This window comes from Lactuca saligna, chromosome 4 (genome assembly GCF_052625555.1).
Source record: "Lactuca saligna cultivar CGN05327 chromosome 4, ASM5262555v1, whole genome shotgun sequence".
Taxonomy (NCBI): domain Eukaryota; kingdom Viridiplantae; phylum Streptophyta; class Magnoliopsida; order Asterales; family Asteraceae; genus Lactuca; species Lactuca saligna.
Window position 1 is genome coordinate 106,351,029 of NC_136420.1, and position 16,093 is coordinate 106,367,121.

At 34.0% G+C, this 16,093-nt stretch overlaps 1 protein-coding gene across 1 annotated transcript; it reads right to left on the bottom strand.

Annotated features, from left to right (window-relative positions):
* Positions 1–1,866: 1,866 nt before the first annotated feature.
* On the bottom strand, positions 1,867–5,148 carry LOC145042582 (nucleotide pyrophosphatase/phosphodiesterase-like). The gene is made up of 12 exons (XM_078991032.1): positions 4,759–5,148; positions 4,591–4,682; positions 4,429–4,498; positions 4,234–4,356; positions 4,049–4,141; positions 3,817–3,946; positions 3,663–3,744; positions 3,280–3,412; positions 2,988–3,193; positions 2,794–2,919; positions 2,411–2,720; positions 1,867–2,324 (listed from the first exon to the last, which is right to left on the bottom strand). The coding sequence occupies exons 1-12, from the start codon at positions 4,996–4,998 to the stop codon at positions 2,019–2,021; spliced, it is 1,911 nt and encodes a 636-aa protein (XP_078847158.1). The 5' UTR covers positions 4,999–5,148; the 3' UTR covers positions 1,867–2,018.
* Positions 5,149–16,093: the final 10,945 nt, after the last annotated feature.

Consider the following 16,093-nt stretch of genomic DNA (forward strand, 5'->3'; position numbering starts at 1 on the left):
TAATCGTTATAATAGAAGTTACAACATTATCAGAAGGATGAACATATAAGGGATCATCAAAATCAACATGACTATCTTTAAGTACACCCTTCAGGTGTTTCACCAGTCATGATGAACAGATATAAAAGGAAATCAAACAAACAAGAATCCAGACAACTGTGTCAACTTAAAGTCCAGATGGTCACCACGGTATGTCGGGGCCTAAGACAATCAACACAATGTACAAAACAATTTTAACAAAAAATAATTGGTGTACACAAGACATCAGGATCTCCCAAGACTACAGCTAAAAAGAAAGAAAGGAACAAGAAACCCTCACAGTGCAGTTAACAGAGATGTTCAAGAATTGACTCCATGAATCCGTTATCTTTAAGAGTTTATTGGTGATGAAATCCGACCTCAAGAGAGTTATTTCAGATTAGATGGATTAATTAATTTGATCTTCAGATGATCAACAAAGGATTGTTAACAAAACACCATTGATAGCGAACAGTCTCAAAGATCTCCAAAAGCAACCAAGAAACTTGCAGTACCAAGATCTTAACAAAATAATGTTTCACTTTAGGGAAATTAAAGCGGAAACCCTAAAGAACAGAAACCCTAATCTTTCACAGTTGATATAACAATTGTGAAAAAACTCCAAGGATTAAAACGACAAATGAAAAGTACCTTCCAAACGATCGTCGTGGAATCAACGTCAAATGACTGGCGATATTCTAGGATCGATAACAAGAGCATTACAGCTCTGATACCATGTTGAAAACACACAAATCAAACTTTCCCAACGTCATCATTTCTTATACCATTTGAAGATTAAGAAAGAGATGGTTTTCAAGATACTTACATCTCAAAACTCACTACAAAGAACCTAATCTACCCTTAGTATTATTCACTTAACCTAATCTATTCAATAATAGAAAACAATCAATGAAGAGTTATGTAAATAGACAATGTATACAAACCTTAAACTAAACAGATGAACACCGAGAGAGAAGATGAAGAACACTTTGAGAGAAAACCCTAATCTTTTGATCTGAAAATGACTGAATGACTCCATTCTACATTCTCTCTGTTCCTTTATACTTCAGAAACCGGATACGAATCTTACATGAACGGAATCTGACCTAATCTCACAACCCGTGTGTCTTAAACCTGCAAATTACTTTCACAACCCAAGGCATATGTAAGTTTCGTATTGTCAAGTTTAGTTCTTGTATTTTTTTGGACCGTGGGTACCCTATAAATAGAGTAAGTACTTAGAGGATAGGGTAAGAACTTGTGTATCATCTTTGATCACTTGTACTCTTATTCTCTCTCTACTCTTCCGAATTTATTGAGTTGAAAACTAGATATTATTTAGATCTATATATTTTTACTTGCTTTTCGTAATCGATTGACTTAAATACATTACAAAACACTTTTCATAAACAATTAAGAGGTCGTTTCCCATAGTACCTCGAGGATTATGTCCATGCATGTGCCAGCAGATTTGTTTAAAATAAGGTCCATATAAGCAAAATAACCGGGTGAAAACTTTAATAATTACCAAAGTTATTGTAATAAAAAAAATAAAAAAGCTGAAATGTGAATGATTTCATGAGATTAAAAAATCAACAAATTATCAGGAAATTCAGGAAAATATAAAGATTTTTGTACAAATTCCCAATTATTAATTGCAAAGATGCAAAGATAATTTGATAACACCAATTTTACCCTTAAGGGTAATTTTTTTAAAAGTTTTTCAAGGAGTCTACGAAGGTTGTATCTCGCAAGTATGTTTAGGCAAATAGTAATAACAACAATTCACAACCAACTAAAACAGAACCACAAAACCATATAACTATAACAAGAAAAATTAAACAATAATAACGAAACATATACATTATAATTGAAACTTGGTTATTTAGTAATAAGCAAGAATTACAAAGATAGCACCTACAAACATTATTGGTACAGTTGAATCCTTAAGTCTTACTATCAAGACAATTTTTTATTGGGAGAACTATCTTTTATTGAATTTAAGTTGCCAACGTGGTAGGTTCACATCCATCATGCACACATGCTAATACATCTCTATAGTCTCTTGAAATTGTGAAATTATCATAAACCAAACCATCACTACTCTTCTTGTACTCAAATAGAAGCGAAGAATGGTTAAAAGCAGTAAGTTTCACAAATCCCCAATCTTGATCTTTATACAAACTCCAAAACGTATTTATCTCAGTAAAATCCGACAAATGGCTCCCTCCTCCACCAACAACAACATGAATCGTTCCATTCACTGTACCAGAATACTGCGATATCTCCGAGTTCACACATTGGTTCTATAAAATAAAAGTTAACAAGTCAACATGGCACTGTCTATCTCTATATATCTTACATGGTATTAGAATCAGATAGTAGTTAGTACCTGGTATATAGGACATGTCCTTTCATAATTATGGACATGCCCATACAACGCGATGTCCACTTTGTATTTTTGCCATAACTTTTGCAAATTCGCACGTCCCATGGGCTCTTCAAATGCACCCTCATTGGCTAACCAACTATTAGAAGAATAACCAAGAACACGATGAGCAGCAAAGATCAACCATGGTTGTTTTTGTCTGTCAACTGATGCAAGACATTTTTCTATCCATGCATATTGTTCTGAACCCTCCCTCCAATCATGCTCTGAATCCGCTATACAAAAGTGAAACATCCCATAATCTGTTGCATACCTGTAAACAACATACAATATGAACAAGAAAATCTTTTTTTTAATATATTATAGATTTAAATAAATATTTTTACCAGAATTTAGCTCTGTTATCTGCGGGAACATAGTACATGGACTCAGCAGGCACACCACACTCCCCGCCTGAATCAGGAGTGTCGTAAAAAGATCCAGAATTAGGAAAATCACGTTCATGGTTGCCACTGCGAAGGCAAAATTAATTAGAAACTAGAAATAAACATAATTTTTTTTAATATTTAAAAATACAAACCTCGCAATCATATATGGCTTTACAGATGAAATGGGTTCGACTTGTGATGTGAATTGATCCCATTGCGAGAGAAATCCATTGGCATATGGTAAATCTCCTATATGAAACACTATATCATAGTTGTCAAGGTCACTAACTAATTGGTCTGTAGTAATGAGTGATCCTGGCTGATAATTTGCATACTCATTTGACCCGTCACGTTCCGCCTAGAAACATGAATTTTATAAATTACTTATTATTATGTTTTATTATATGATTTTAACAAATTTCTTTTGATCAAATTCAATGGTACCTTTCCCATGTCTCCAAATATGATAACACGCTGAAGTGAATCCTGTCCTGGATATGGAGATGATTTGAATGTGTACATTTTACTATAAATGATTGATCCATTTGAAAGCATATGTCCCATTCTATATTCATACCTAGAAAAAGTAATAATGTGATTTGTGAATATCTTCTTTCGACAAAGGTAAAATAGTCATTTAATGTCGTTTATTCAGACGAGTTATTCAATCTTAGAATAAACAAACTTAATGTATATAACATTTTGTCCAAAACATCATTACTCATTCAGCTATCTTTCCTATATATACGACTTAATGGAAAAATAGTGTGTCTTTTTTCTATTGTATATTTATTCATTGAAAATGTGAGTAAAAGTGAGACACATACATGGTGTTTGGCCACAATTCCTTTAAGAAACTAGTGTGGATAAAACCAGGGTCACGCCATCCAACTGTACGTGCAGGTGGACCTACATGGAAGGTAAAAAATGTAAAATTTTTGGGTAATTTTAATTAAATTTTACCATCATTTACTATTATACCACACATGCTGCCACGTGTAAAAGTCAACGTCCCTGCTGGAGAAAGCTTTTTTATTTGGCCCTTCCATCCCCATTCAACAAGTGGAGTTGCTTCATCAATGTTATAACCACTGGTCCAAGTTACAGTCATCTATAGAAAATTAGAAAAAGAAAGTTTAGAAACCACACACCCAATATAGCAAAATATATAAAAATTAGAATTCAAAAAGGTTTAGAGTTTGTAAATGTACACCTCATCCCAAGCTTTTCCATGGGCAAGACGAGGGTATAAAGGAGCTTTAGGGTTTGCAAATGATATAGGATCAGAAACAGCAACCAATTTCGGCTATAATTCAGAAAACCCAATTATTGATTAGTCACATACATTGCAGAATTCAATAAATTAAGTGGAAACTGGAAAGAGGGACTAATTCACACAGTTTCTAATCCGCCTGTGAATAACGCAAACGCGAAATCTGCACGTTGATTGATGATCCGGAAGCTGAGAGTAGCTTTTCCTGTTTCAACATAATCGACAGTGGAGTGATTTGCGAACTTGTACTGTTACAATTTACAAAACATGTTATTAGCAGGAAGGTTCTTCATCATTCAAAGTAATGAATGGTGTTTTACCTTAATTGGAGCTGTGCATAAGTATGGAGTCTCCGGCCAGTTACCAGCTTCAGATGAACAATCTGATGAACTGTGTCAATATTCATTCAATTCTTCAGAAACATCATTCTCATGTAGAAGACGAAGCCATTAGGTATTACAGAAATTAATAAAGAAGATTACTTGAACTTCGCTGGTGAAAAAACTCCAACCCAATCGTCCTCAGATGCTTCAGCGTACTCAAGCTCTACGTTGACCCATTCAGCATCCTCGCCCTTTCGTAATATCAAGAAATTAAGTCATGGAATATGAATAGTTAATATAATTAATAGGAAGAAAACGACTTTTTACCTTGAATCCTAGTAGCAAAGGGTTAGAACGAATGGAAGCTGATTCATGGAGAGCGATAACAGTCTTGTGAATGGCGATTTTGGCGAGTGGTTGTTCATTAATGGGAGAATGAAGACGATGGTCATGGTCAACACCACTGCTTATGAGACGGGAGTAAGAGGAAGCATGAGAAACTCTGTAAACAAGAGCATTTGAAAACAAGAAGAAGAACACTATCGATAGATGAATCATTGTTGACATTTCGTCAAACAGTTATCATGCACACTCTTCGGAAGAGAAGGCATTCTTATGTATTTATAGGGAGTAATTTCAAGTACATATAAGATTAACAATATTTTCAGGGAAAACGTTAAAGATTCCATTGAAATTTTTGGGTAGGTGACTCTCGAGATATGCTTCATCGATCATCATACATGGATTTGGTTGCATTAGCAATTTGATATAAATATATATATAAAAAGGCAATTTGATATAAAAATAATTATTTGATATTTAAATAAATAATAATCAAATTGTATAGCCGCCACCTTTTCTTTTTTTTTTTTTTTTTTTTTTTTTTTTTTTTTTGTATGTATAAAAGGTCAGTTTGAATTTATTCATTTGTTCATAATGCATACTTCAGCCTTTTTAATTTCATTATATTAAACAATCTTTCACACATTGGACCCTCAATAACAATTAAATTACAAGCTAAGTGCAGAGAAATGAAAGGGCCTGATGAAACACTAACCTCGTTAATTGTCAGTAATTTGTATCGTTACAAAAACAACTTTAACACAAGAAAGTGTGATGTCGTAAATGGTAAGGTTAAGACTATAACAAACACATAACATATATAAAGCTATAACATTATTTCAAGAGGTCGTTTTTAAACACCGAGGTAGGGGTGTCAAAAAAACCCGAACCCGATTCACCCGACCCAACTCGAACCCGAATAAGGTAATTAGGGTCGGGTGTAATAAGGTCAGAACTCTTAATCGGGTTATTCGGGTTAACCCGACTAACCCGAATTATTATTAGGGTCGGATTTATGGTTGGTTTTTTCAAAACAATTCGAGTTTCGTGTCAACCGAATAACCCGATTAAGAATTTATTACCAAAACTTTTTTACTGCGTTGAATGACATGAATTCAAGATCTCATGAGATTTTACAACTAATACATATTCCTAATTTAAACAAACCAGATATTAAAATTATTATGTATAGAGATGTATAAAATGATATAAATTTCCTCTCTTCTTAATGTAGTACGGTTGTGTTTTAACAGTTTTACAAATTTTATTCACTGTTTACACTAATATGCTAAAAGAAACTTCAAAAATCAGTATCGTATACCAACTTTACATTTTAAGTCCCTATACATGTGGATTATGTATTAAAATGGTACAACATAAGTTCATGTTACATTTCAACCTCTACCCGACTAACCCGATTAATCCGACCCTACTAACCCAAAATCCGATTAACCCGAATCCGACTAACCCGTACCTTATTAAGGTCGGGTTTTAGGTGAATATTTTTTCTAGAAAAACCCGACTAACCCGACCCGTTTAATCCGAAATCCGATCGGGTTAACCCGATTAACTGCCCTACACCGAGGTGATTTTGTTTCATGTTCAACTCATTATAATAACTTGACCATCGATCATATTAAGGTCTACCAATTTTAATATATCTAATAATTCATTAAAAAGTTCCAAACCACTTATTGGAGGATTCCGTCCCCTCGGGACAACCAGTAGCTTCGGTTGTTGAATCTCTAAAAATTCCAAAAAATATTCATCTTGTACTTTCAAAACAAAAAAGTCATCTTTAGCGGCGACAAATAAGGTCGCAATTGATTCCTAAAATCGTTACTAATACCTTTTGTGACGACGTGTCGTCGTTAAAGGATCGGCACTATTAACTGGTAGCTAATACTCAAAAGTCAGTCGCAATTAGTGGCGTCTCTAATAGATGTCGTCGCTAATAGTGTCGCATCTATTAATTTTCTAGCCACCAGTCGGAGTTTTTTCCATCAAAGCTTCTCGCAGGCAGGCACCGTCGCAATCAGTGCATGTTGTCGCAAAAGTTGTCGTCGCTAATTTTTTTTTTTTTAAAACAATTTATATATGAGATTAGTTTATATATTATAAAATGCAAATATTATAAAATATAGCAATCATAATCTACAAAACTACATTACATATAACATCAAATAACTTAAAACAATACATACCTCATTACATAAAACATCAAATATATTTACATAAACAATCTAATAAACAAGAAATACTAGTAAATCTCATCAGGAAATTATCTAATAAATTCAAAATAACATCATCTATAACATAAAAAAAAAAAAATACTAAGCATTTTCATCTTCCCCATTGTTGTTTTCCTCATCGTTGTTGCCCGCATTGTTAACTTGGGTCTTAAACAAGTGGATAATATCTCTAATTGTCGCTACAAACTCCGAGTTTTGAAGAAAATCGTTAACATCCACATCCTACAAAGTAAATATATAAGTTAAAATATCAAACTAAAAAAACAAATTATTATTACTTAACAATTAAGTCCCAAGCACATTATCTCATTAACAATTTAACAACTATCAAACCATTAATTGAATTAAGTATTTAAAAATTTAACAAACTATTAAACTACCAAATCAATTAAGTCTTTAACAGTTAACTACTAAACTACCAAATTTATAACAAATGATTAACCACTTAACAAATAAGCAAAGTATCAAACTACCAAAAATTACTATAAATGCATCAAGTTCTTAACAATATAGCAAAGCTACTAAATTCTTTAAAAGTTTAATAAGTATATGTGTTGGTTGTTGTGCTTGTGACTATGCTTATGACTATCATTGGGAGGGAGCACTTGTACCCACTGTAGATGGAGGTTTAGGCCCGATGCCTCTCACATGTCCCCTTTCAGCACCTAAAACCTTCTCAAATATTACTATCCAATCAATGGAGTTCGGATCACCACTGGAGTCGGTTATGTGCTGAGTTTGTAAACAACCTCACCAACTAAATCATTTTGTATTTCACAAAGATTGTCAATATACTTCAAAACTAACACAAAAAAATAACAATCTACTTCATTTTTAAGTACTAAAAACTTACATATTAGCCTTGTAAGATAATAGATTGTTTCATTTATAAATAATGACGTTAAACTTCATATAAATAAGGTTACATAAGTGTAACATCCCGACTCTCAGGTATAAGATTTATTGATTTAAAGATGAATTATTCTTTGGAACTCGACGAGTTGATGGACTCAGACTCGACATGTTGGAAGCTGTCTACTCGATGAGTTGTTTAGAAAAACTCGAGGAATTGACGGCTGTTTATGAAACCCTAATTTTTAGGGTTTTGCACCCTATTTAAAGTACTTATGACTCATTTGTGGCCTCCCTCATCGTCCCCCCAGTCCAGATAAAACCCTAATCATGCTTCTTTACCCATTTTGAGTGTGTGAGAGTGTTTAGAGTGTTCTTTGGTGGTTTTCTTGAAGGAGTTGAAGTTGGTGGTGCATAGCTGAAGAGAGGAGCTCTAGATCCGAGATTTTCAGTGTTGTTGCAGCTACTTGGAGATATAAAGTCGTTATCTAGATCATCATTTTATTAGATCTCTTCTTTTAAAAGTTTACGGCAATTATTAGCTTATTTTGGGTTAATCTTGGATTTGAGCATGTCATGAAGCTAAGACTTCAGATCTGGAAATCTCATGGCCTCCATAGACTTAAAGTTGCCAACTTTATCAAGTCTTGGCCCTCCTTCATGTCCTAAGTCCCTTGATAAGCCTTATTTGTGTGTTCTAGCCCCTTTAGTACCATGCATGGACATAAAGTTAGCAACTTTATGTGGTATCTTAGTCCTAGGGGACCAGATCTGTAGTTTGGAGCATTAGACTTGCTTGGAAGCGTCTGAATGCATAAAGGCTAGGAAGAAATTGACGAGTTGCTCTGTCGAATCGACGAGTTGGTGAGGGTTTTCCCGCTTTATGGATACTGAAGAACTCGATGAGTTGCTCTGCCAACTCGACGAGTTGGATCGAGTTTTCCCGTCTTCTGGATGATGAACGAACTCGGCAAGTTAATGAAATAACTCGGCGAGTTGGCTAGGGTTTCTCATAGTTTTCTGAACACTGAAGAAACTCGACGGGTTATTGGACACACTCAACAAGTTGGGTCAACATGGACTGTTAACCTTGACTATTGACTGTTGACTGTTGACTTTCACCATGGTTAACCAAGTTTGACATTGAGGGTATTTTTGGGAATTCGTGATTTTTGATGAAGTTAGTCACATGGTGATTGTAAGTGGTTGAGCTCGGAGCTGTGATTAGAGGGTTGGATCTTGTCAGTCAGCGCTACTTGTGAGGTGATTTTTCCACACTATACTAAGGGGTCGAAGGAACCAAGGTTGTCCCGTTGGATTGATATCCTAGTAGTTATTGATATGCGAGGTATGAGTTAGATATGCATGCTAGTTTGATATGCTAGTCTGGTGGATCTGTAGGACTACTTATGATATTGTCTAATTATCTGTATGAGTATTAATGTGTTACATGTCGATATGTTATGTGAGATGAGTTGAGGTAATATTGCTCCGTGCGGTAGCCAACAAACCCTGGAGTATTCCAGGTATGAGCTGAGGGTCGAGCAGGTCATGCCAGACTCATACTGAGGACTCCTGAGCATTCCAGATACGAAAAAGGGCTGGCAAGGCATGCCAGACTTGTACTATGGGCTAATCTTTTGTATTCCAGTCCAAGAACTGACGGCGCAATCCAGACATAAGTTGTGGGCCCAAGGGGTAAGCCAGAATTATGATGTGGGCTCGAGAGCAATCAAGACATGAGTTGTGGGCCTAAAGAGCAAGCCAGACTGATGTTATGGGCTCGCGAGCAAGCCAGACATGATTTGTGGGCCCATTATGCAAGTCAGACTCATCCTATTTGTCACACCCCCGAACCGGGATGGCGGAAACATCCGGGAGCGGGTGACTTCATATTTTAATATCATAACAATTGAATATGAATAAAACATAGCAATCACAATCATACATTAAGGATACTAGAATGTATTGTTTACAACATTAAATTTGTTCATGAAAATACATCCAAAATAACATATTGTATTATAATCCAAAAATACAACAAATATCCAATATCCATAGCTGAGAAAACCTACTCAATGCGTTCTTGAGAATACAAGTCATTTGAAAAGCATCAAAATATAAAATGTTGGTGAGGTCATAATCATGTTTATAGGAAAAACTTTGTAATTGTTTATAAACTCCAAAAAATCCAATATTTTCTGTAAAATTAATTTGAGAATCTTGTTTAAAATCGTGTGTATTTGCATATGTATACTTGGTTCGAAAATTTCATAAAGACTGTTTCCAGAAAATCCTATATTTTTTGTTATACTAAATATTATGGTCTTAAAACCTTAAGACCAGAGTGATGAGATTAGTGCAAAATAGGTGGCACGTAGTTTTGTACTTCGTAAAACGTGTAGAGTGTATGTCTTATGTAAATTTTAAAATGATAATGTTATTCTCTATGTGAGTCGTTACAACCATACTGATGTAACGAGAGCGCCTGTCTTGACGTTCTTCAAGCGTCGGTTTCTAAAGATAATTGTCACCCTAAAATGGTTTGTCTAGTTGTGGCGAACAACTCAGGTGTGGGGGTGTCAACCCCGTATAGATCTATACATAATATCCCGCTCTACCTCCAGGAGGCTTTGGTTATAACTAAATGACATACGATGTACGCTAGGCAGGTACGAGTAAAAGAGTGTCTCACAAGAGCATTAATGAAAATTTACGCAATTATTGAATCTCATTGTTTAGCGTTATAAATAATGTTATTAGTGTATATATTCGATTGTCGTTTATAACGCGCAACTTTCATGTCACGAAGTGAGTTTTTGTTCACCAAATTAATAGATTTATTTATAAAATTATTTTTTTAAATAAACAAAGTTGTAACTAATATAATTAGGTGTTTTTACCATAATTGACAAAAAGAATCCATTTTTATCGTAAGAGTAAAAAACGGCCCATTATTATTGAAAATGTCAAAAGTAACCCATTTTTCACTTATTAGTTCAAAAATGGCGTATTTTACCGAATTATTCAAAAAAGGCCCATGTTTACTAAAATGTCCATTTACGGCCCATTTTTACTAAAATGTTCAAAAGTGGCCCATGTTTACTAAAATGTCCATTTACGACCCATTTTTACTAAAATGTTCAAAAATGGCCCATGTTAACTAAAATGTCCATTTACGGCCATTTTACAAGTATATGTAGCAAAATATATAAATATTCGAATTTACCCTCATTAGTGTAAATTTTTATATCCTACCACTTTTCAAGCTTTCATTTTTAGCAAAATGCCAAGTTAACTTGGTTCCAATAGCTTGAGATTCAACAAAGTCTCGATTTCTTGGAGTATAAGCTTTTAATAACAACATTTCATCACACATAACATGCAACACATGCACATACAAGCAAATATATAAAGATATACCCAAGACTTTGACTTGTATTACCTCCCCCCCCCCCCCCAAAAAAAAAAGTAGGAAAAACTTGAAAACAAATGGTATGAAGCTCACCTTGGGGCTTTTTCGGTTTTGAAGAGGAATACGGTGAAGGTTTTTGGCCTAGCTTGCTTCCTTGAGAATATTTTTGAAGTTAAGGTGGTTCTAAGAGCATAAATACGAAAATGAAGTTGTGTGAAGAATGATTCTTAATGAAATCTTGGAACAAAGTAATATAGTTTACAAAAACATACCTAGATTGTGTAGCTTGAAGAAAACTTTCTTGAATAACACACAAAAACTCACGATATTTAGAGAAAGAGATGAGAGAAAAATTGAAGGTTAGAGAGGAAATAAGAAGTGAAGTGATGTTTGAAATGGTTTGTGGGGTGGGAGGATCGGGAATAAGCCAATGAAAGAGGAAAGAGAGAGAGAGAGAGAGAGAGAGAGAGAGAGAGAGAGAGAAAGAGAGAGAGATTAGATCATAGATATATGGTGGTTAATCCAAGTTTGCATGGGTGTATGCAAGGTAATGACTTTGTTATTTGTAGTATAATATGGAGGTGGCAACAAGAGTCAACTCATTTCATTTGTTTTTTTATAAACGATCGGCCCAAAAGGGGAAAGGAGAAAAAGGGTTTTTGGGCTTGAAGGGAAAACGAGAATACATTGGGCCAAATAAGAATTTTCGACCCATTAAGGCTTGTATATAGGTTTTCGGCCCAATAAGATTAAATGGAATAGTTTTCAGTCCAAAAGGGGCCTAGTAGTGATTTTCAGTTTGATGAGCCCAAAAAAATGATTTTCGGCCCAACAATGGCCAAAATATGGGTTCTCAACCCATATAAAGGTCAACTAGGTCTTTTGGCCCAAAAGGGCCCAATAGCGATTTTTTGGTCTTGGAAGGTCCATTGGTGAATTTTCTGGCCCAAAACAATACTTAATACAGGTATTTGGCCCGTTAAGAATTTTCAACCCCTTAATATTTAAAGAACAATTGAAATGCATTAAGATGGTGTTGTGGGAGTCATGGAATATGATTAAAATCAAGGTATAGGTACTAAAAGACTCTCTCACAAATCAGTTGGATGATATTGATGTGAAGATTGACATGGGGATGGCGTCTTCGGAAGAAAAAGAAGAGAGAGTTAATATTAAAACCCAGTTGGTTGGATTGGAAAAAAATTTGTGATCTATCTCAAAAAGCTAAGATTAAATGGAGTATGGAGGGTGATTCAAATTCAAAATTTTATAATGGTATTTAAAATAGTAGAAGGCGTTATATGGCTATTCAGTGTATAAAGTTGGAAGGTGATTGTATCGAGAAAGTTTTTTTTTTAATTTTATAAAGATAGATTTAAGAAATTTTCTTTCATAGAGATTGCTTGTAGAATTCTAAAAATTCGAAGACTGTGGAACAATGTTTCTCTTGGCTTAGAAGTCAAGGTGACTATGGAGAAAATCAAAGATACAGTGTGGTCTTGTGGTGGTGAAAAAGCTTTGGGTCATGATGGGTTTACTTTTACTTTCATAAGAATGTATTAGGATCTGATCAAAGAAGACATTTATGCTTTGGTGGTGTATTTTATGGAGAATTTGAAAATTCCATCAGGATGTAATTCTTCTTTTATTATGCTTATCCCTAAGAATAAGAGTCAGTTGTTGTTAATGATTTTCGACCTATTAGTTTTATTGGTATTCTCTATAAGATTTTTTGCCAAGATTCTAGCGTTGAGGTTGTCAAAAGTGATTAATTTGGTGGTTAGTGATGAGCAAACGTTGTCCGTAAAAAATCATCAAATTCTAGATGGTCAGTGACGGTGAATAAGGTTGTAGATTAGTATAAAAAGAAATAAAAAAGATTGATGCTTCTTAAAATAGACTGTGAAAATGCATATGACTTGGGATGTTGGTTTTATCTTGAATTTATGATGCATTTTATGAATTTTGGAGATAAATAGTGTGCTTGGATAAGGGCATGTTTAATCTCAGCTAGATCTTCTATCCTAATTAATAGAAGCCATAGTAATGGAAGGTCTTCATAAAGCCATGGAAGATGAAAAAGAGGTTGGACTTTTTTCTGGTGTGCAGGTTAGAGGCGATAATTTTCATATATCATATCTTTTTTATGCAGATGATGTAATCTTTCTTGGTGATTGGGTCAAAATTTACATTCGTAAAGTTCAAAATTTGCATTGCTTTTATCTAGTCTCAAGGTTAAAGATTAATGTACGTAAATCGAATCTTTTTGGGGGTCTCTGTTCCTTTTGAAGAAGTTGACCATGTTTCTTATTTGGTTGGTCGCAAATCTAATTAAGTTCCTTTCACTTATTTGGGACTTTTAGTGGGGCACAATATGTCTAGAGTTATTCGGTGGAATATGGTAAAAGAGAAGTCCCAGGAAAAAGTTGTGTCTACTCTTTCCATTTGGGGTAGGCCGATGCTCTTGGCACTTATTTTATGTAATTATTTTTTATGCTAGTGAATGTTGCAAAAGAATTGGAAATAATTAGAAGTCAGCTTTTTTGGTGTGGCACCAAGGAAAATCAAAAATTGCATTGGATCAAGTGGGATCAAGTTTTAGCTAATTAAATTCATGGGCTGGATATGGGTAGCTTGGTCTCACTTAAATTTTCTCTTCTTCAAAAGAAACGTTGGTATTTTCATACAGAAAAGACTTCTCTTTGGGTGCAAGTAATCAAGAAAATATATGGTGAGAATGGTGGTTTTAATCAAACCAAATGTAAACATTATGGGGGTTGTCCGTGGGCTATATTTTTTTGCTTCTATTGCTCGTTTAAATGATAAAAGGGTTGTATTAAACTCGGTTCCTTAAAGGGAAGTTAGGAATGGCATGGGCATGCTATTTTGGAAATAAAAGTGGATGGGTGATAGTAATCTAGCTACTCATTTTCCAAGATTCTTCCAGTTGGAAGTTCATAGATACTGCACCATTGCTAATAAAAAATGTGATGGTGCATGGATTTGAAGTGATTGAAATGACCCAATATATGGAATTGATGAATTGCTTATTGGAGGTTCATCTTAATGATAATACGGATAGATGGATATGGGAGATTGGAGAGGATGGTAGTTTCACGGTGAGTGCTACAAGAAAATGGATTCACAAGATTATTCTTCCTAATTATAGTATGAAAGCCATATGGAATGCTTTTTTTTTTCAAATTTCCAAGGTTTCTTCCTAACTAGCATAGCATAAGGATTATTAATCATAAAACTACTAGTAGAAATACATACCTTTTGATGGTGGTTGATTGTTTGGAGTTTGAGAGCCTAGCACCAATAATTTGAATTCCTCAAGTGGAATTACAAATCACCACAAACTTGGAAAAACCTTGAGACAATAATATGCTTATGTAGAAATCGGCCACCACAAAGTCTCACACAACTAGTTCCCATTTCTTGCAATATGTGCATCTTTATATAGTGCAGAGGATTAGGGCAAACCCTAATAACCCATGTCTTTTCCTTTCCAAGGATCCATGGATTAAAAGCTCCATGGATCATCCATGGACCCCCATGCATGCTTAGCCCATTCCTAATGAGTTTAATCCCACATTATATAAAATGCAATAGCCCATGTTTAATTAGTCTTCCTTTTAATCACTAAATTAATTTAAGACTAAAACTAATTAAACAAAATGATTTCATATTAATATATTATAACTTATAATATATTAATAAATCATAAACATACTATTCTCATAAGATTATCCATATAAATTGTTCGGGTGAAGTGCAACCCAAATGGACCATGCCGGGTCGGGTCAAGTATATACCAAATAAGTTATGGACTTAGACACCTTATCCAACATATTATATCTTATCAAAAGTGGTGGTGATGGTGAAATTCCTTCTTGTAATAAGCTTGTAGTGTAGAGGAAACATAAACTATACCTATTATAGTTTATCAAATTGTTTATAATGTATATGCAACCTAATTATACCGATTATAATTAGCGTACTTACCTGTGGGGGTATAATAGACTTAACTATACTTATTATTGTTTATCATAGTTATTCGTAGTGGTAATAACCCCTTTTATATATGTAATACCTTTAGTAATGTGTTTATTATGTAAATGAATCATAAACTATACCTATTATAGTTTATCAAAATAAGGGTAGATGTAGTATTCATAAACTATATTTGTCATAACTTACCGAATGTTTGTATGTAATAGATGTAAATTTATTTATAACAATTTATCCTTTACCATGCTTAATATATCAAAAATCCATTTGTTAACTAATGTATGTCTATATAACAAGACAAAATGGCATATATGGTAATAACATATCATCACATGAAGGTACACACCTTGCTCAATAACTTACAAGCTGTAAATGAAATTGAAATTTTTTTTCTAGTATTACCATTTCTATTCTGTTTTTCGAAAATTCATAGAAAATCAGAATCCGTAAATACTGAGAGTTTGGAAAATGAGTCTATTTTGTTCATAAATTTTCTCATGATTTTTAGTAACCTCCAACTTGGGTGAACCGGTCGATAATCACAGACTGGTTCGAATGTTTCCTTGAAATGATAGGCAGTTTTGTAAAAATCACCATAAATTGTAGAAAAATATAATGAAGATGTGCAAGTAGCCATTTTACAGCTAAGAACCTGAAATACTTACACCTAATACAGTTTTGAAAACTAAAATGCTTAAGTTGTTCAAAACAGTCCGTGATTGGAGTTCAAAGTTTCCAATGAAAGCTGTTAGAAAAGTTTAGTTGTTTTCTTGGTGTTTTAACTTGT